The 13,404-nt window shown below is 39.7% G+C and overlaps 1 protein-coding gene across 3 annotated transcripts in view; it reads right to left on the reverse strand.

Moving 5' to 3' along the window:
* The window catches only part of LOC111157267 (teneurin transmembrane protein 1), a 550,623-nt gene that overhangs the window by 334,631 nt on the left and 202,588 nt on the right, over positions 1-13,404 (reverse strand). For all 3 annotated transcript variants that reach the window (XM_022518549.1, XM_022518550.1, XM_022518548.1), the window contains exon 4: positions 1,911-2,151. In XM_022518549.1, coding sequence (XP_022374257.1) covers positions 1,911-2,151 — 241 coding nt within the window. The remainder of the gene's footprint in view (positions 1-1,910; positions 2,152-13,404) is intronic.

Raw genomic sequence — 13,404 nt, forward strand, 5'->3', positions numbered from 1 at the left:
AGAGATGAGGAAGCTGAGGCACATCACTACCTGCCAGCACACTCCCAGAGTTACCTTTTACTGACTCCATGTGAAGCAAACATTTTCAAGGATATATTCGGGAAATCCTATCTCATCAAGCTGATAGGGTTTCTAGGTTTTTTAAAAATTTGTCTTTGTGATACTGAATATATCCCCAAATGTACTAAAAAGGTACTCTCTGCACAATCTCACATGAAAACTTATGTTCTTCTCTGCTTCTTATGAAGCTGAGACCAATTAATACATTCCTTGCATGGATACAGAAGGTCCGTGGGTGCAGTTTGTACAAACATGCCTAGATGTACACTTCAAATAAGAATAGTTTTCCCTTTTCATTTGCCTGAGACCCATTCCCCATCCTCCTTCCAGATTTCCTGTTATTCAGCTTCTTAGAGGGAAGGAGTGTGTCATGATTTTTTTTCCTTGTCATGATTGCTAGATAACCAGATTGCCCCATTGTTTCCTTAGCTCTCTATCACTAAGCCCTACAAAGGAATTAAAAGAGTGAGTAAATAAATTTTAAAAAGGAGTGAGTAAATCACCAACATTAGCAAAAACTCCTTGAAGATATACATTGTTCTCTGCTTCTCTCACCTCATTCACCTTCCTCTTTCATTAAAAAAAAAGAAAGAAAGAAAGAAACGATACACAAACACTATCACTAGTACAGTTCTAATTGGGTTATCTTCACCATCAGAGCTGACTGTTATATTTTCTCTGGGGAGATAACAGAAATATTAGTTTATGAATCTATTTAATCTAATAGTGATGGATGATATAGAGTTTCCTGGATTTGAGCCACAATGTTCTCAGTTTGTTGGTGGTGACATATTCACCGATGCCACAGCTGGCATATAACTTAATCTGCTCTGAAAAAAAATAAGCAGGCTCATAATGTGGGTTTATTAGTCCTCCCCTTTCCATTCCAATTCCCAGATATTGGGATGGAAATTGATCAGAGTTGACAGCACACATTGCTTATCAAGTGATATATTATACCCATTGTTTACATACAAATGTGTTCAGAAGCAGCTTTGGTAGTAGATCTAAATAAGGCATATAGAAGGCAAGGGGAAGTCCTTGAATTTAAAAGATAACAAAATCATACGTTTTATTGGGTAATGTCTTTCTATGTTAATAGAAAGTTGTAATTTTTGATTTAAGAGGGAGTGCCTAGAAATGATGAATAATTTCCCATTTAATCGCCTCTAGTGCTAAAGTCTATTATGACCCAGACACCTAGATCTGTAACTTTAATCCCATAACAAAGATTTAAAGAGTGAATCTGAAAGCCCAAATATGTGAAGTGCCAGAAAAATAGAGGCAAACTTTTTTGTCAAAAGTCCAAACAGCACCCTAGAGGCAGAATCGAGTTTTTAAAAGTACACATGGACCTTCAATCTATGAAGCAAGTCCTTTTTAAAAACATTTGAAGGCAACTTACTTTTTGAAAGAATCTTATGATAAATAAAATCCAAATTATCACTGTTCCTCTAATTGTGTTTGGATTTTCCTGTAATGTTGCAGTTTCCTAAAACAAGGGGCGAGCGCCTTTTACATGGAAGGAGCATTGGTAGATTAGATAATTGCTTTGTTTCATATGTTTTGGTGGGTGGCTGCCTGTGGGGTGTTTATGCAACGGTGCTTTCATCTTTCCAAGTGAATCTGTTTTGGTCTGTGTCAGTGAGTGTGTTCAAATCTAGATGTGTGCATCTGTGTGTGCTCCTGTGCCTGCAGAGGGGTCTGCTTTCTGCCCAGGCATCTGGGTGTGCCTCTCTGTGTGCATCTGTGTGTCTCTGTAGAGGTCTATGGTGAAATGAATTTCTGCACTAGGTGGGCTCATCCTCTGCCAATATTTAAGTTATTGGGATCAATAATAGCTCAAGTACCTGGTCTCCAAGGGTATGTTGCTATTCAAGACCCAGCTGTTATGCAGATGAACCGAATCCTGTGTAGTGGTTGGGGGAGGTGGAGCAGCTGGGCTGGGCTGGCTGCGGGTAGTCATTGATCTCCTCTGAAGAGAGTCGGCTGCAGGGGGTGGCTTCCTGGCACAGGTGCACGCATGCGGAGGAGGCGGCGGCGGCGGGAGGGGTCTGAAGGTGAACTGGTTGTGTGGACTACTCTGCATGTCTAAAGAGGAGAGAAGAAAAACAACAAATAGAGACTTACTCTCCCACTTGGCAGTCAGGAAAACACAGCTTGTCAGACCGAGGATTTCAGAAGACTATAACCTGTGGGGTGGGGGCCGAGTCTTAAGTTCAGTCTATCTGTAAAAATGTCACTTAACTTACAAAAACACGTGCAGCACGCTTATGAAATGTAAAACATTCACAGTTGCATTTACATGCAAATTCTTCAGGGCTATAGCAGCTAAAAAGTAAATGAGGCTGCCTCACACAATTTGTCATAGTTTCTGCTACCGAACAAATAAATCATCAAGAAGACACTAAGTTACAGAACAGAAGTGAGCCGATTTCCATCAGTTGCAAAAGTCTCACTTCAGAAAATACCAGTGAAAGGCACACATTTGTTGCAAGAGAAAACATTCGACCCTCGAAATAAAAGTATAAGGCCACCTTCTGGCTCACCTCAGGAAAGGATGCTAGCCTGCCTACACAGGAGCAAATCCCTACTTCAGAAAAACAGCTCAGCTCCTTGAGTGTGGAACTCAACTGCCTGAAACTCATCTCCTCGCCAGCACCCATCTCCCTGCCCCCAACTAAGAGTGCTACTTGTTAGAGGTAGGCTAAAAGGAGTTTGTTCAGGTTATTATATGTATTTCCATGGCCATGCAGCACACAGTCTGCTCCCCTCCTCCACCTGCCACACCTTTCTAGGAGCTCTGCCATATTAGCCGCAGCTTTGGCAGAAGGGAAACCATTTTGTTTTCTCTGCCTGTTTGCAGTGGGGGCAGCCTGGGACAGCGGTCCTCAGACTTCTGTTGTTGCTATTGTTTGGTATTTTTCCACTGTTTTCCTGGCAGGCACATGTATAGACAGCGAGTTAGAATTTGGCCCATGAGAAATGCCCCAATTAAACCCCTTTGAAAAGGAATCACTATTGTAGCTGATAGCCACCTCTTTTCTACAGGAGAAACATAATAGATGTCAAGTGATCTCTTGTAACACCAGCACGTTCTGGATAAACTTTGTAGACAGCATGGCTTTGTCCCACCTCCCAAATGACTGAGAGTTGAAAAGCAGAAAAATGCCAGAGGCTTTCCATGCCTAGCAAAAGGGCTCAGCTGGTTTGTGCTGAGACTCACTTTGCAGTGGCTGATCACAGGGAAAAAATAATTTCTTTCCATCCTTTTACCTCAAACTTGAATTTCGAAGACACTGGCATGGTTTTCATATTTTAAAATAATACCGGTGCCCCAAGAGCATGACAAATTCTTGGCTTTGTTTTCGACTTTAAATAAACTTGCTATATGAAAAAGGAAAATGTACAAAAGATAGATGGGGAAGGAGTAGTGATCATTCATTTTAATATAAAATATCCCTTTAGATAGTCTGCTACCCTTGGCTATTTAAAAGGAACTAAAATGCTTCATGAATTTTCAAAATCAACCCCATTATTCCAGGCCCAGCCCAAATCCCATATCCACTAAAAATATCATCACAAGCACTTAACATCTCATTAAATTTTTTAAACCTCTGGGCTCATATTCATAACCATAACTAGAAGTATGCTTTCCATCTCTAGACTTAGAAAAGCATTAAATGCTGGAACCCCAAAGACCTTGAAGATCCTTTCGTTTTGCAGATGAGAAAACTGATGTCCAGAGAACAGCTTGTCCAGGGACACTTGGCATGGCCAAAACTAGAACTCACGTCTCCTGACTCTCTGGCCAGTGCTCCACTCACTACATGTAGACCTTTGTCATACAAGCTCTCTTTACCCCCTTAAGCTTTAGAGACACAGAATCCTCCATATCTTCTGGATTTTTCACTTAAGACATACCACCTTCCATTGTGGTTATTTGTTTATATGTCTGTTTCCCTCCTTAGATCTTATCTCCTTAAACTTCGAAAAGGAAGGTGGTTTGGTGTAATAGTATGTGGCACAGCATCGTGGAAAGAGCGTAGAATTTGGGGCTACGGCAAACCTGGGTTTGAGTTCTGCCTCTGTCATTTAGAAATGTTAACTCCTTATTTGTAAAATGGAGATAATAATCCTTTCTCTTAGCAATTAAATTTAATTCATGTAACATGTGCTTGGACATAGTATGTCAGTGACTACTTGTTTATTAAATGTAGTAGAAGGATGAAACTTTCAGACTGGAAATGACTATAGGGATCACGTAGTTCAGCTCTCCCTCCTCCTCTCTCCATTTTACAGATGAGGAACCAAGGCTCAGAGAGGTAAAGTGACTTGCTCAAAGTCATTCACCTTGCATGAATTTGTTAGCCTATGTCTGATGATTCCCACCCAGCCCAGCACTTTTTTCCATATGGTATTTTGGAAAATAAATATGATTGTCTTCTCTGACTTTAACATTTACTATTGTGATCATAACTTTGGCCCCTGGGTTTGCAATATTATAGTATTCTCCTGTTATCCCATGTTTTTGTCTTATCTACCAAAATTGACTGCATATTTCATAGAGCAAGATCATCTCCTTTTCTTGCGTATCATATAAGCACAATGCTAGGTACAGGGTAAGATTCCTAAGAGCTTTTATTTCACTCCCCCATGAGAACCCCTCTCAGTGTCTCCTGAGCTCTTTCATTCTGATGTGGCCATTGGGTATCTATTTGATAGTTCACAGAGCAGTAGGTTTCCCCCTTCAAGGTCTTAGTGAACTCTCTCCAACGACCATGGAGAAGGACAGTGATACCACAAAGAAGGTGCTTAAAATCATGTCCCTCCAAGACACGGAAAGAGCAGCAGTGACACACTCTATAGACTTGCCATCTAAATCCATGAACTTAATGATGCAAGCAAGGGAAACGAAGGGTGGGAGTCCAGAGGAAGAAGAAGAAAAGGAATCAAGTTTAGGTCTTGGGTCCAGAACACCTCCAAATGACATGTGACATCTATTATCTTACTCAGTAGGTATTTGTGTCAGTACACTTGTTCAAAAGATACAAAGTCTCTATTCAGTACAATTGTTCAAAAGAATAATCACTCATTACCATCTGGATTTATTGCTTGCTGGATTTCCTTAAAATCTTTGCAACTCCCTTATTATGAAACATGATAAAAATTCTACTTCATTGAAAAGTACAATCATGGTATTATTATAACATATTATAGCACTTCTGCTATAGGTAGAACTGCTTTGTATAGTTATTTTGATTGTGTGTGTGCGTGCGTGCATGTGTGTTGATTTATATCTATTTTATTGTGTATTTTTATTTCCACATTTTAAATATGCACTGGTTTCCCTACTTGTTAATATTGTCTTTAAAAGCTTTTACAATATTGGATTGTGGAATTGAGTGGAATACATCCAGACCTTAAGCCCTTATGAAATGCAAATGATCTCAGCTTCATTCTTTTTTTCACCTCAGGAAAAAGATGGGGAGTGCACTTGTTCTCTTCCAAATGAAGTAATTTAATCCTTGGGCTCCATGAAATGGGATTCCCCAACATTAAACACTAATGAAAAATACATTAGGGTTCAGTGTCAGGAGCTTTAGAACACCAGTTCCAAGGGGTGAAGAGTCCACATGCACTCACTTCAAAATGTATCTGGCAGCCATACATTTCTGTGCCCAAGAGAGAGACACAAGGGAGGGGGGGAGGTGTAGTGATTATGCAAATGTGGATATCTGGACATACTTATAAACCTTTCTGAAAGTAAATTAAGATTTCAGATGGAAAGGTCTAATTCACATAATATACTTCGGTAGGATCCAGTTTCAGGTTTGAGGTCCAAAATAACTTGGTAAGAAAAACTCCAGGCAAGGAAAATTCCTCCAAATTGTATATCTCAGGCATTTCAGGAGTGGCAAAACTGTTAACAGAAGTATAGCCCTTCAGAAACAACATTGCCATTGTCTCCAAAAGGGAAGCGGGAAAAGAAAGTGGGCATGCCTAGTTGGGTTTTCTGTTTTTTTTTTTTCCTTTTAAAGATTTTATTTATTTATTTGACAGACAGAGATTACAAGTAGGCAGAGAGGCAGGCAGAGAGAGAAAGGAGGAAGCAGGCTCCCCACTGAGCAGAGAGCCCAATGCGGGGGCTCAATCCCAGGACCCTGGGATCATGACCTGAGCTGAAGACAGAGGCCTTAAGTCACTGAGCAACCCAGGCGCCCCTGTTTTGTTGGTTTTTAGCTCGAGCAACTTTTCACAAGAAATTAGAATACTTCTACTCAGAAACACTGGGGGGGAACTTATTGAAGGGTCCATTAGGGTGTTGTGCCACCCGCTATGCTTCATTAACAGCCCATTGGGCTGTAAGGTGATAGCTGCATTCATTTCTAACGTTCATTGCCCTATGCAAAATCATGCACTGGAAAAGGGTTTATGGGGAAAAGGGATTTGGAGCACAAGACCTGAAGTTTGCTTGTGAAAGTGGGTGTCAGATGGGTTGCAACTTACAAGTTACTGTGGAGTGATGGAAGGAGGGTTGTCTGAGTCACACAGAAAGATCTAACCCCAACTGTGGATGGGCAAAGGTCCTAACACAACGCGGTGAACTAAGACAACTGGTGGATGTTTCAGGTATATGCACGTGCACATTTTGTATATTCCTACATGGTTCGTTCTGCTGGGTGCAGTTTTCTGCCTTCCCCAGTATTTTTAATAGATGGAATCACACATATGCAGACACGAAATTTGTCTTATGTTCAAATTGTTCTCAAAGATACCAATAGCATGAGAACAAATTAATGTTTTCAAAACAAGTGTTGTAGCAGAATTGACTGTACATGAAAATAATTTTCTGTAAGTGTTAAAAATAAATACTGTCATTAATACAGCAATGCCAAATGGATAATTCTTTTCTGAAAAATGTGACCAAAGTAGACACACCAGATCCCTGTTAACCAATCAAACTTTTCTGTACTGATACTAGGACAATAACCTTCAAAATATGTTTTTTTCCTCCCCAAAGTTACTATGCAGTATATGTTGCCAAGAGGAGAACATACATTCTTTTTTTTTAAAGATTTTATTTATTTATTTGACAGACAGAGATCACAAGTAGGCAGAGAGGCAGGCAGTGTTAGGACCTTTGCCCATCCACAGTTGGGGTTACATCTCTCTGCTGAGTGGAGAGCCCGATGTGGGACTCAATCCCAGAATCCTGGGATCATGACCTGAGCCGAAGGCAGAGGCTTTAACCCACTGAGCCACCCAGGCACCCAGAGCACATACATTCTCAAAGGTATAGAAAAAGGTCACAGGGAGTCAGAAAACATGTCTGCCCTTCTTGGCCTTCAGTCTGTGCTTCATTATATCACTGGCCAAAGAGAAGATGGAGGGACAATACCTCGTCTGCAGCTCCAGAATCCAAAGATTCCTGAAAACCGTTTTTCTTTCTCATTCATTTGGTAGCAAAACTTGGTCTAAACTGAAATAAAGGTATTTATGGTCTTTATTTCATTTAGAGAATTTTTATACATTTAGTTGCAGAAATACTGATGTATTATTAAAGGATGCTGGGAGTTACATAACATAGAATATATGCATGGCATTACCTGTGTAAAATTTGAAAAATTCTGAATTTTGAAACAAAAGGACCCCAAAGATTTTTGATGAAGGATTATGGGCCTGTATTAGTATTTAACCGCCTCTCTGAACTCTTATGAGATAACATTAATTAATGCTTATGAAGGCCCTGGTAATCTACATGAGCAAGGAACATCAGGGCACCAAGGGTTATTGCCATAACTACTTGTGTCAAGTCTCTTGAGGCCAATTATAAGCCTTTGGTTCCCTGGGTTGCTTTTCTAAGCTGTTCGCCCTCCTAGGCAGAAGAGGAAATAAAAATGAAATGGTTTAAAATAAAGAGGAGAGGTTTATTATTAATATTAACTATTACTACTAATTCTAAATGTATATTACTACTTTATACTACTTTACTTGCCACAAGGAGCTTTCACAACCTGTGAGGAGGTGGTTTATAAATTCGCATGTTATGGCTAATATCCATTAACTTCATAGTGCTTGGTGATCACCAAATTAGTCTTAAGTGTATCTGGCTATGGACGTTTCTGTTCTCCACCTTAGAATTATTATTAGAGGCTCAAAGAATATGAAGGTAAGAAAATTGGTTTTCAGAAGAAAATTGAGTAAACAGGTACACCTTATCACTTCCCTGGCTCAAATAATACAACTTTAATATTAATGTACCTTTAGCCTTCAATAAAAGCAGATTCATTAGTTAAATAAACCATTAGATTGAGAACGGAAATAAAGTCTATTAAATAGCTAATGTTTAATAGATATTTGTGTGTATGTATGGGCATGTGTATGAGTGAGACGGACAAGAGAAAGAGGCAGCAGGAGAGAGAAACAGAATTAGCATTTAAAGCACATCACTGCAGGAGAAGAGTCACAGAAGATCTGGGGGGAAGGTCAACAATAAATAATGTTTTCCAGTTTACGTGGTTTCAGTCTGGTTCTAGATGACTGCACTATGCATGGTTCCAGGGCCCTGCGATGCTGCATACTATCTTTGAGACTGTGAAGTATATCCTTTGAGGACTTTGAATGGTTCTCTTACCAAGACAGCAAGTAAGAGAGTATGCTCTATTAATTTTTGTCAGTTAGGTTGATCTTTGGTACAAACACTGAAAATAAAGGTCAACATTGAAGCACCTACACTCCTTTGACATGTTATGCTGAAACTTGTATTTACACTTTAGTCTCTCCATAAACTGGTGCTTATCTTCAAAGGATGTGCTGGTCTACCTCCAGCAAGTTTGAGCTTCCTATTTTCCAGATCTCATTAATTTCTTTTCCTATTCTCCTGTGTATTGTACAAGCATACACATTTCCCAACCCATTTCTCCCTGTTACAGGGGTAATCCAACTGTGCTGTGCACTGTATTGGCTTTACATAGCGCAATTAGCCAATCTTACGAATAATAGTCAATACTCCTGCCAATAAATGGTTGGTTTGTTAACTCAATCAACTCTCTGGCACAGATTAAGACAAACAAACTAGGACTTCACAATCAAGAAAAAAAAAAAAGACAGGACTGTGGCTAAATGCTGTTTTCCTTAAATTATTGAAGTAAATGTTCAAGCTACCTAATTTTCTTGGTTGTGAAAATACAGGATGGATACATCCTTGCTTATATTCTCAGAGCAGTTTGGCAATGCTACCAAAAAAAGGAAAAGTGAGGTCAATACAATTGTTACCTATTCATTTTTCTAAATAGAGTGGTAAAGAGCTCTACTTTATAGTATGATTTGGAATTTTAAATGTCAAATTCTAAATATTAATATACAGTATTAATTAACAATTGAAATTAGTGGTTAGCCAAAGCCTTTTTCACTGTGGTCTTGAAGGAAACTCTATTATCCATTATGTACCAGGAAACAAGAAATAGATAATTACCCTGTTTTATCTTATGCTGACAATGATGCTGTGGCTTCCATTATTAGGCAGTGAAGTATATCAAAAAGAAAATATAAAAAAGTAATGATCCTTAAAAGTTCATATTTACTTTATCCTCAAACCAAAGTCGTATGTAGGTATTTCAATTATTTTCAATCCCAAGTTCATTATTTATTTGCAAGTAGGTAATGGAGGGTTATGAATTAATTGACAGTGAATCATTTAATAAGTTAGCTAATAACATATTCTGGAATTTTACAAAGTTTTCACTTTCAGAGCTTTGGGGTTTTTTTTTATTAGACTATTACAAATGGTCATCCTGTATTTGTTCAAAAAGCAATGGATGAAAATCATTTTAATGTTATTTATGAAAATGAAACTCTGAATATTTGGAGCACAAATCAAGAAAACATTATGACTGTGTTTAAAACTCTAAGAAAAATATTTTTCATACTACCATATGTTAAATAATGAGGGCAAGCTATACTAAGAGTTATAAAAAACAAGAAGTAAAAGACAAAGCAATCCTACAGGATAGGAACAAAGCATGGAGGACTAGGGAAGGCTGGGGAGGTTTTAGCTCCTCCACCCCAAACTTTATTTCAAGTAAAGACTGAAGAAAAGTACTGATTATTAATACCATTATCTAACCAATACTATCTGGCTATTTGGTGAAAAATGTTCCACATACTCTGTAGTTCCTCTCCCCCAGCATAACTAGGAAGAAAGGAGACCTGTGGACATCCAGTGGGGTGGTGAAGATGAGTTCTAGTATGTATACCTGGGGACTGAACAGGTACATAGCCCCTACCCAAGACAGTGAGGGACAGACAGCACTGTTACAGCAGCTTTCACAAGACCAGACAATTCTCACATTTCACCCACGTTTTGCCGGAGTTCAGCAAGTTCTCAACTATAGGATCCAAACATACTAAAGTTTGACGATCAACTGTGATCCCATAAACCATTTTGATCATTAGTTCCTACACCCACTTCCTGGTAAAACGATTATATGCATACCATGGGGGTGATGAAAAATTTGTTTATTCCTCCTCTCCAAAATAGAAAATGGGGCAGGGTGGGGATTGGGAACAAAAATCTTGGTATTCTCATGGGAGAGTTATACACATGTACATGTTATTCAGATATGTTGGGGCCAAAAAAAAAATTGAGAATTGTGATCTTGATGGCTGATGGTAGAATACTACTGCTGCCATCAACCTTTTTGCCTGATCTTTGGGTTACTGAGGGAGTTTTCTAATAGGTATGAACTGGGAAGTGATAGTTATATAGGAAGGAGAGAGTAGGTTTTATTTCCCAGCTTGCAATCAAGCTACGAATCTCTTTGTCTTACATCAGGATCTAGGTCTGAATCGTCTTTATATCCCCCAAACACTTAGCCCATAATTTCAGTCAATGCAAGGTTAAAATTTTGTTTATTCATGAGTTTAATTAATTGGAATAATTCAAAGTTTTGGTTGGAATTCAAGTAAGTTTATTTTATTAAAAAACAATTACAATATCTACAGTGTGAGAGAATGTTTTATGATGCCAAATATCTTATTTGATTGAATTCTTCCTGTTCCTACCAGTTGTTTTGGCGTTGTGTAGGCACAGCTTGTATCTGAAGCTTTCTGCCTGAAATGTTCATTGATTAATTCCCTCCTTATTACAAATTTTCATTTTCTTGTTTTTCAACATGTTATTTTAGTGAGATGCTAAAGAGAGCTGTTTGTTGGAGAGGTGCCAACATTCAGATATATTACTAAGCCTGCCTTATAAACTTTGCTTATGCTAAGCTATGCATATTTAACTCATTTTATTTTTCCTTCAAAATCTGATTCATTCCCTCAATTACATTACTGCTTATCTCCCTGGACTCCCTCCAATTTAACTAGGTCTTTATGGTTCCCCAAACAAAATGCAAGATTCTGGATGAACATCATCCAGAATACAAAAAAGTTATCTGACAAATTCTTTTGTAATGATGTCTTTTCACATGTAGCCTCAAATTACATATAGATTGCACTTGAGACTTCATTAACTGGAAGATGGCTAATGAAGTCACAAGACGGCAGCTCAATTAGGAAACATACTGATATATTGATATAGATGTGTTTGCTAGTGGATCAAGTGAAATGTCCATCAAAATGAGCAAATTAGTGGAATCTACTAATATAATGTTAGAGTAGATTGAATAAGTGGTGAATTCAGACAGGTTCCTCCCCACCCTACCATGTAGATGCCTTGGGAAAACTAAAAAAATTAGCTTGTCTCAAGGGGAAGACAGTCAGCCGGCATAAACAGGAGAAAAAATGAGAACAGATGTTGAGGAAACTATTAGTATGAGACTATACTAATAAAGATAAATGGTAATCCTAGAAATTAAGGAAATACTCCATAGGTAGTGACTGATAACTCTTTAACAAAGTATCTTAAGCAACTTAATTCTTAGTTAAGGTCATTTAAATAACTGTTTTTCAAATGGTTCTTGGGGAAAACATTTTATGTACAATAGAAGACCTGCTGAGAGGGACAGAGGATTAAACATACATGCTTATAAGAAGCAGTTTTCAAAGAGACCTCTTGCAGTGCTTGAAATCAGTGAACGAGTGCACAGAAACTCCTTCCTGTGTATTAATACTCCGGGTCTACACCAGACCCAACTGAAGAGTGTGATCTGGTAATGATGGGTGAGATGACAACCTGGACTTGATTTGAGTTTGTTTTCACTTTGGTTTACTCACCAACTGCAAGTAAGCACACAAAGGATACAAATAAAATTAGAATGCAGGCATGTATACATGGCTCCATGCTGCATTCCTTGTACTCCACAAAGGCAAGCCTTGATTTGGTAGTACTGATGGCCTGCAGACAGTGATGTGTCTAACAAGGTGCAAGAACATATTACTATGAGATTGTGGTCTTTTGTACTCCCAGCCTCATTAGCATTTGGAAGCAGCCTATATAAAGCCTAATTCTGTTACTCAGGAAGTCCTATCATGCAGGTTTCATGTCACGCTCCCCAATCTCCAAATTCTTGCTACAGCAGCACTAGGACAAATTATCCCTTCTGTGTATACACAATACAGGGCCTAGGTGTTGCCCACGTACTCTCTCTTACAGGACTTCTCTGGGCAGGTCTGGCCGTAGTCTACCACGGGGCCTTCTAGTAATGATCATCAAAAGTCAGTTGCAGGAGGAGGGACGTCAAGATGGCAGAGAAGTAGCAGGCTGAGACTACTTCAGGTAGCGGGAGATCAGCTAGATAGCTTATCTAAAGATTGCAAACACCTACAAATCCAGCGGGAGATCAAAGAGAAGAAGAACAGCAATTCTAGAAACAGAAAATCAACCACTTTCTGAAAGGTAGGACTGGCGGAGAAGTGAATCCAAAGCGACGAGAAGATAGACCACAGGGGGAGGGGCTGGCTCCTGGCAAGCAGCGGAGCAACGGAGGACAAAATCGGGACTTTTAAAAGTCTGTTCCGTTGAGGGACATCGCTCCAGAGGCTAAACCAGGGTGAAGCCCACGTGGGGTCAGCGTGGCCTCAGGTCCCGCAGGGTCACAGAAGGATCGGGGATGTCTGAGTGTCGCAGAGCTTACAGGTATTAGAACGGGGAAGCCGGCTACAGAGACAGAGCCGAGGAGTGAGCTCACAACTCGGGGTTACCTTGAACCGGTCGCAGGCTCGGTCAGCTCGGAGCGCGGCCGGAGGCCAGGGTGACGGCAGTAATTGGGCGCTGTTCTCTGAGGGCGCACTGAGGAGTGGGGCCCCGGGCTCTCGGCTCCTCCGGGCCGGAGACCGGGAGGCCGCCATCTTCATTCCCGTCCTCCGGAACTCTACGGAAAGCGCTCAGGGAAC

Source organism: Enhydra lutris, unplaced genomic scaffold, assembly GCF_002288905.1.
Source record: "Enhydra lutris kenyoni isolate GAN:26980312 unplaced genomic scaffold, ASM228890v2 scaffoldscaffold53, whole genome shotgun sequence".
Classification (NCBI taxonomy): Eukaryota; Metazoa; Chordata; class Mammalia; order Carnivora; family Mustelidae; genus Enhydra; species Enhydra lutris.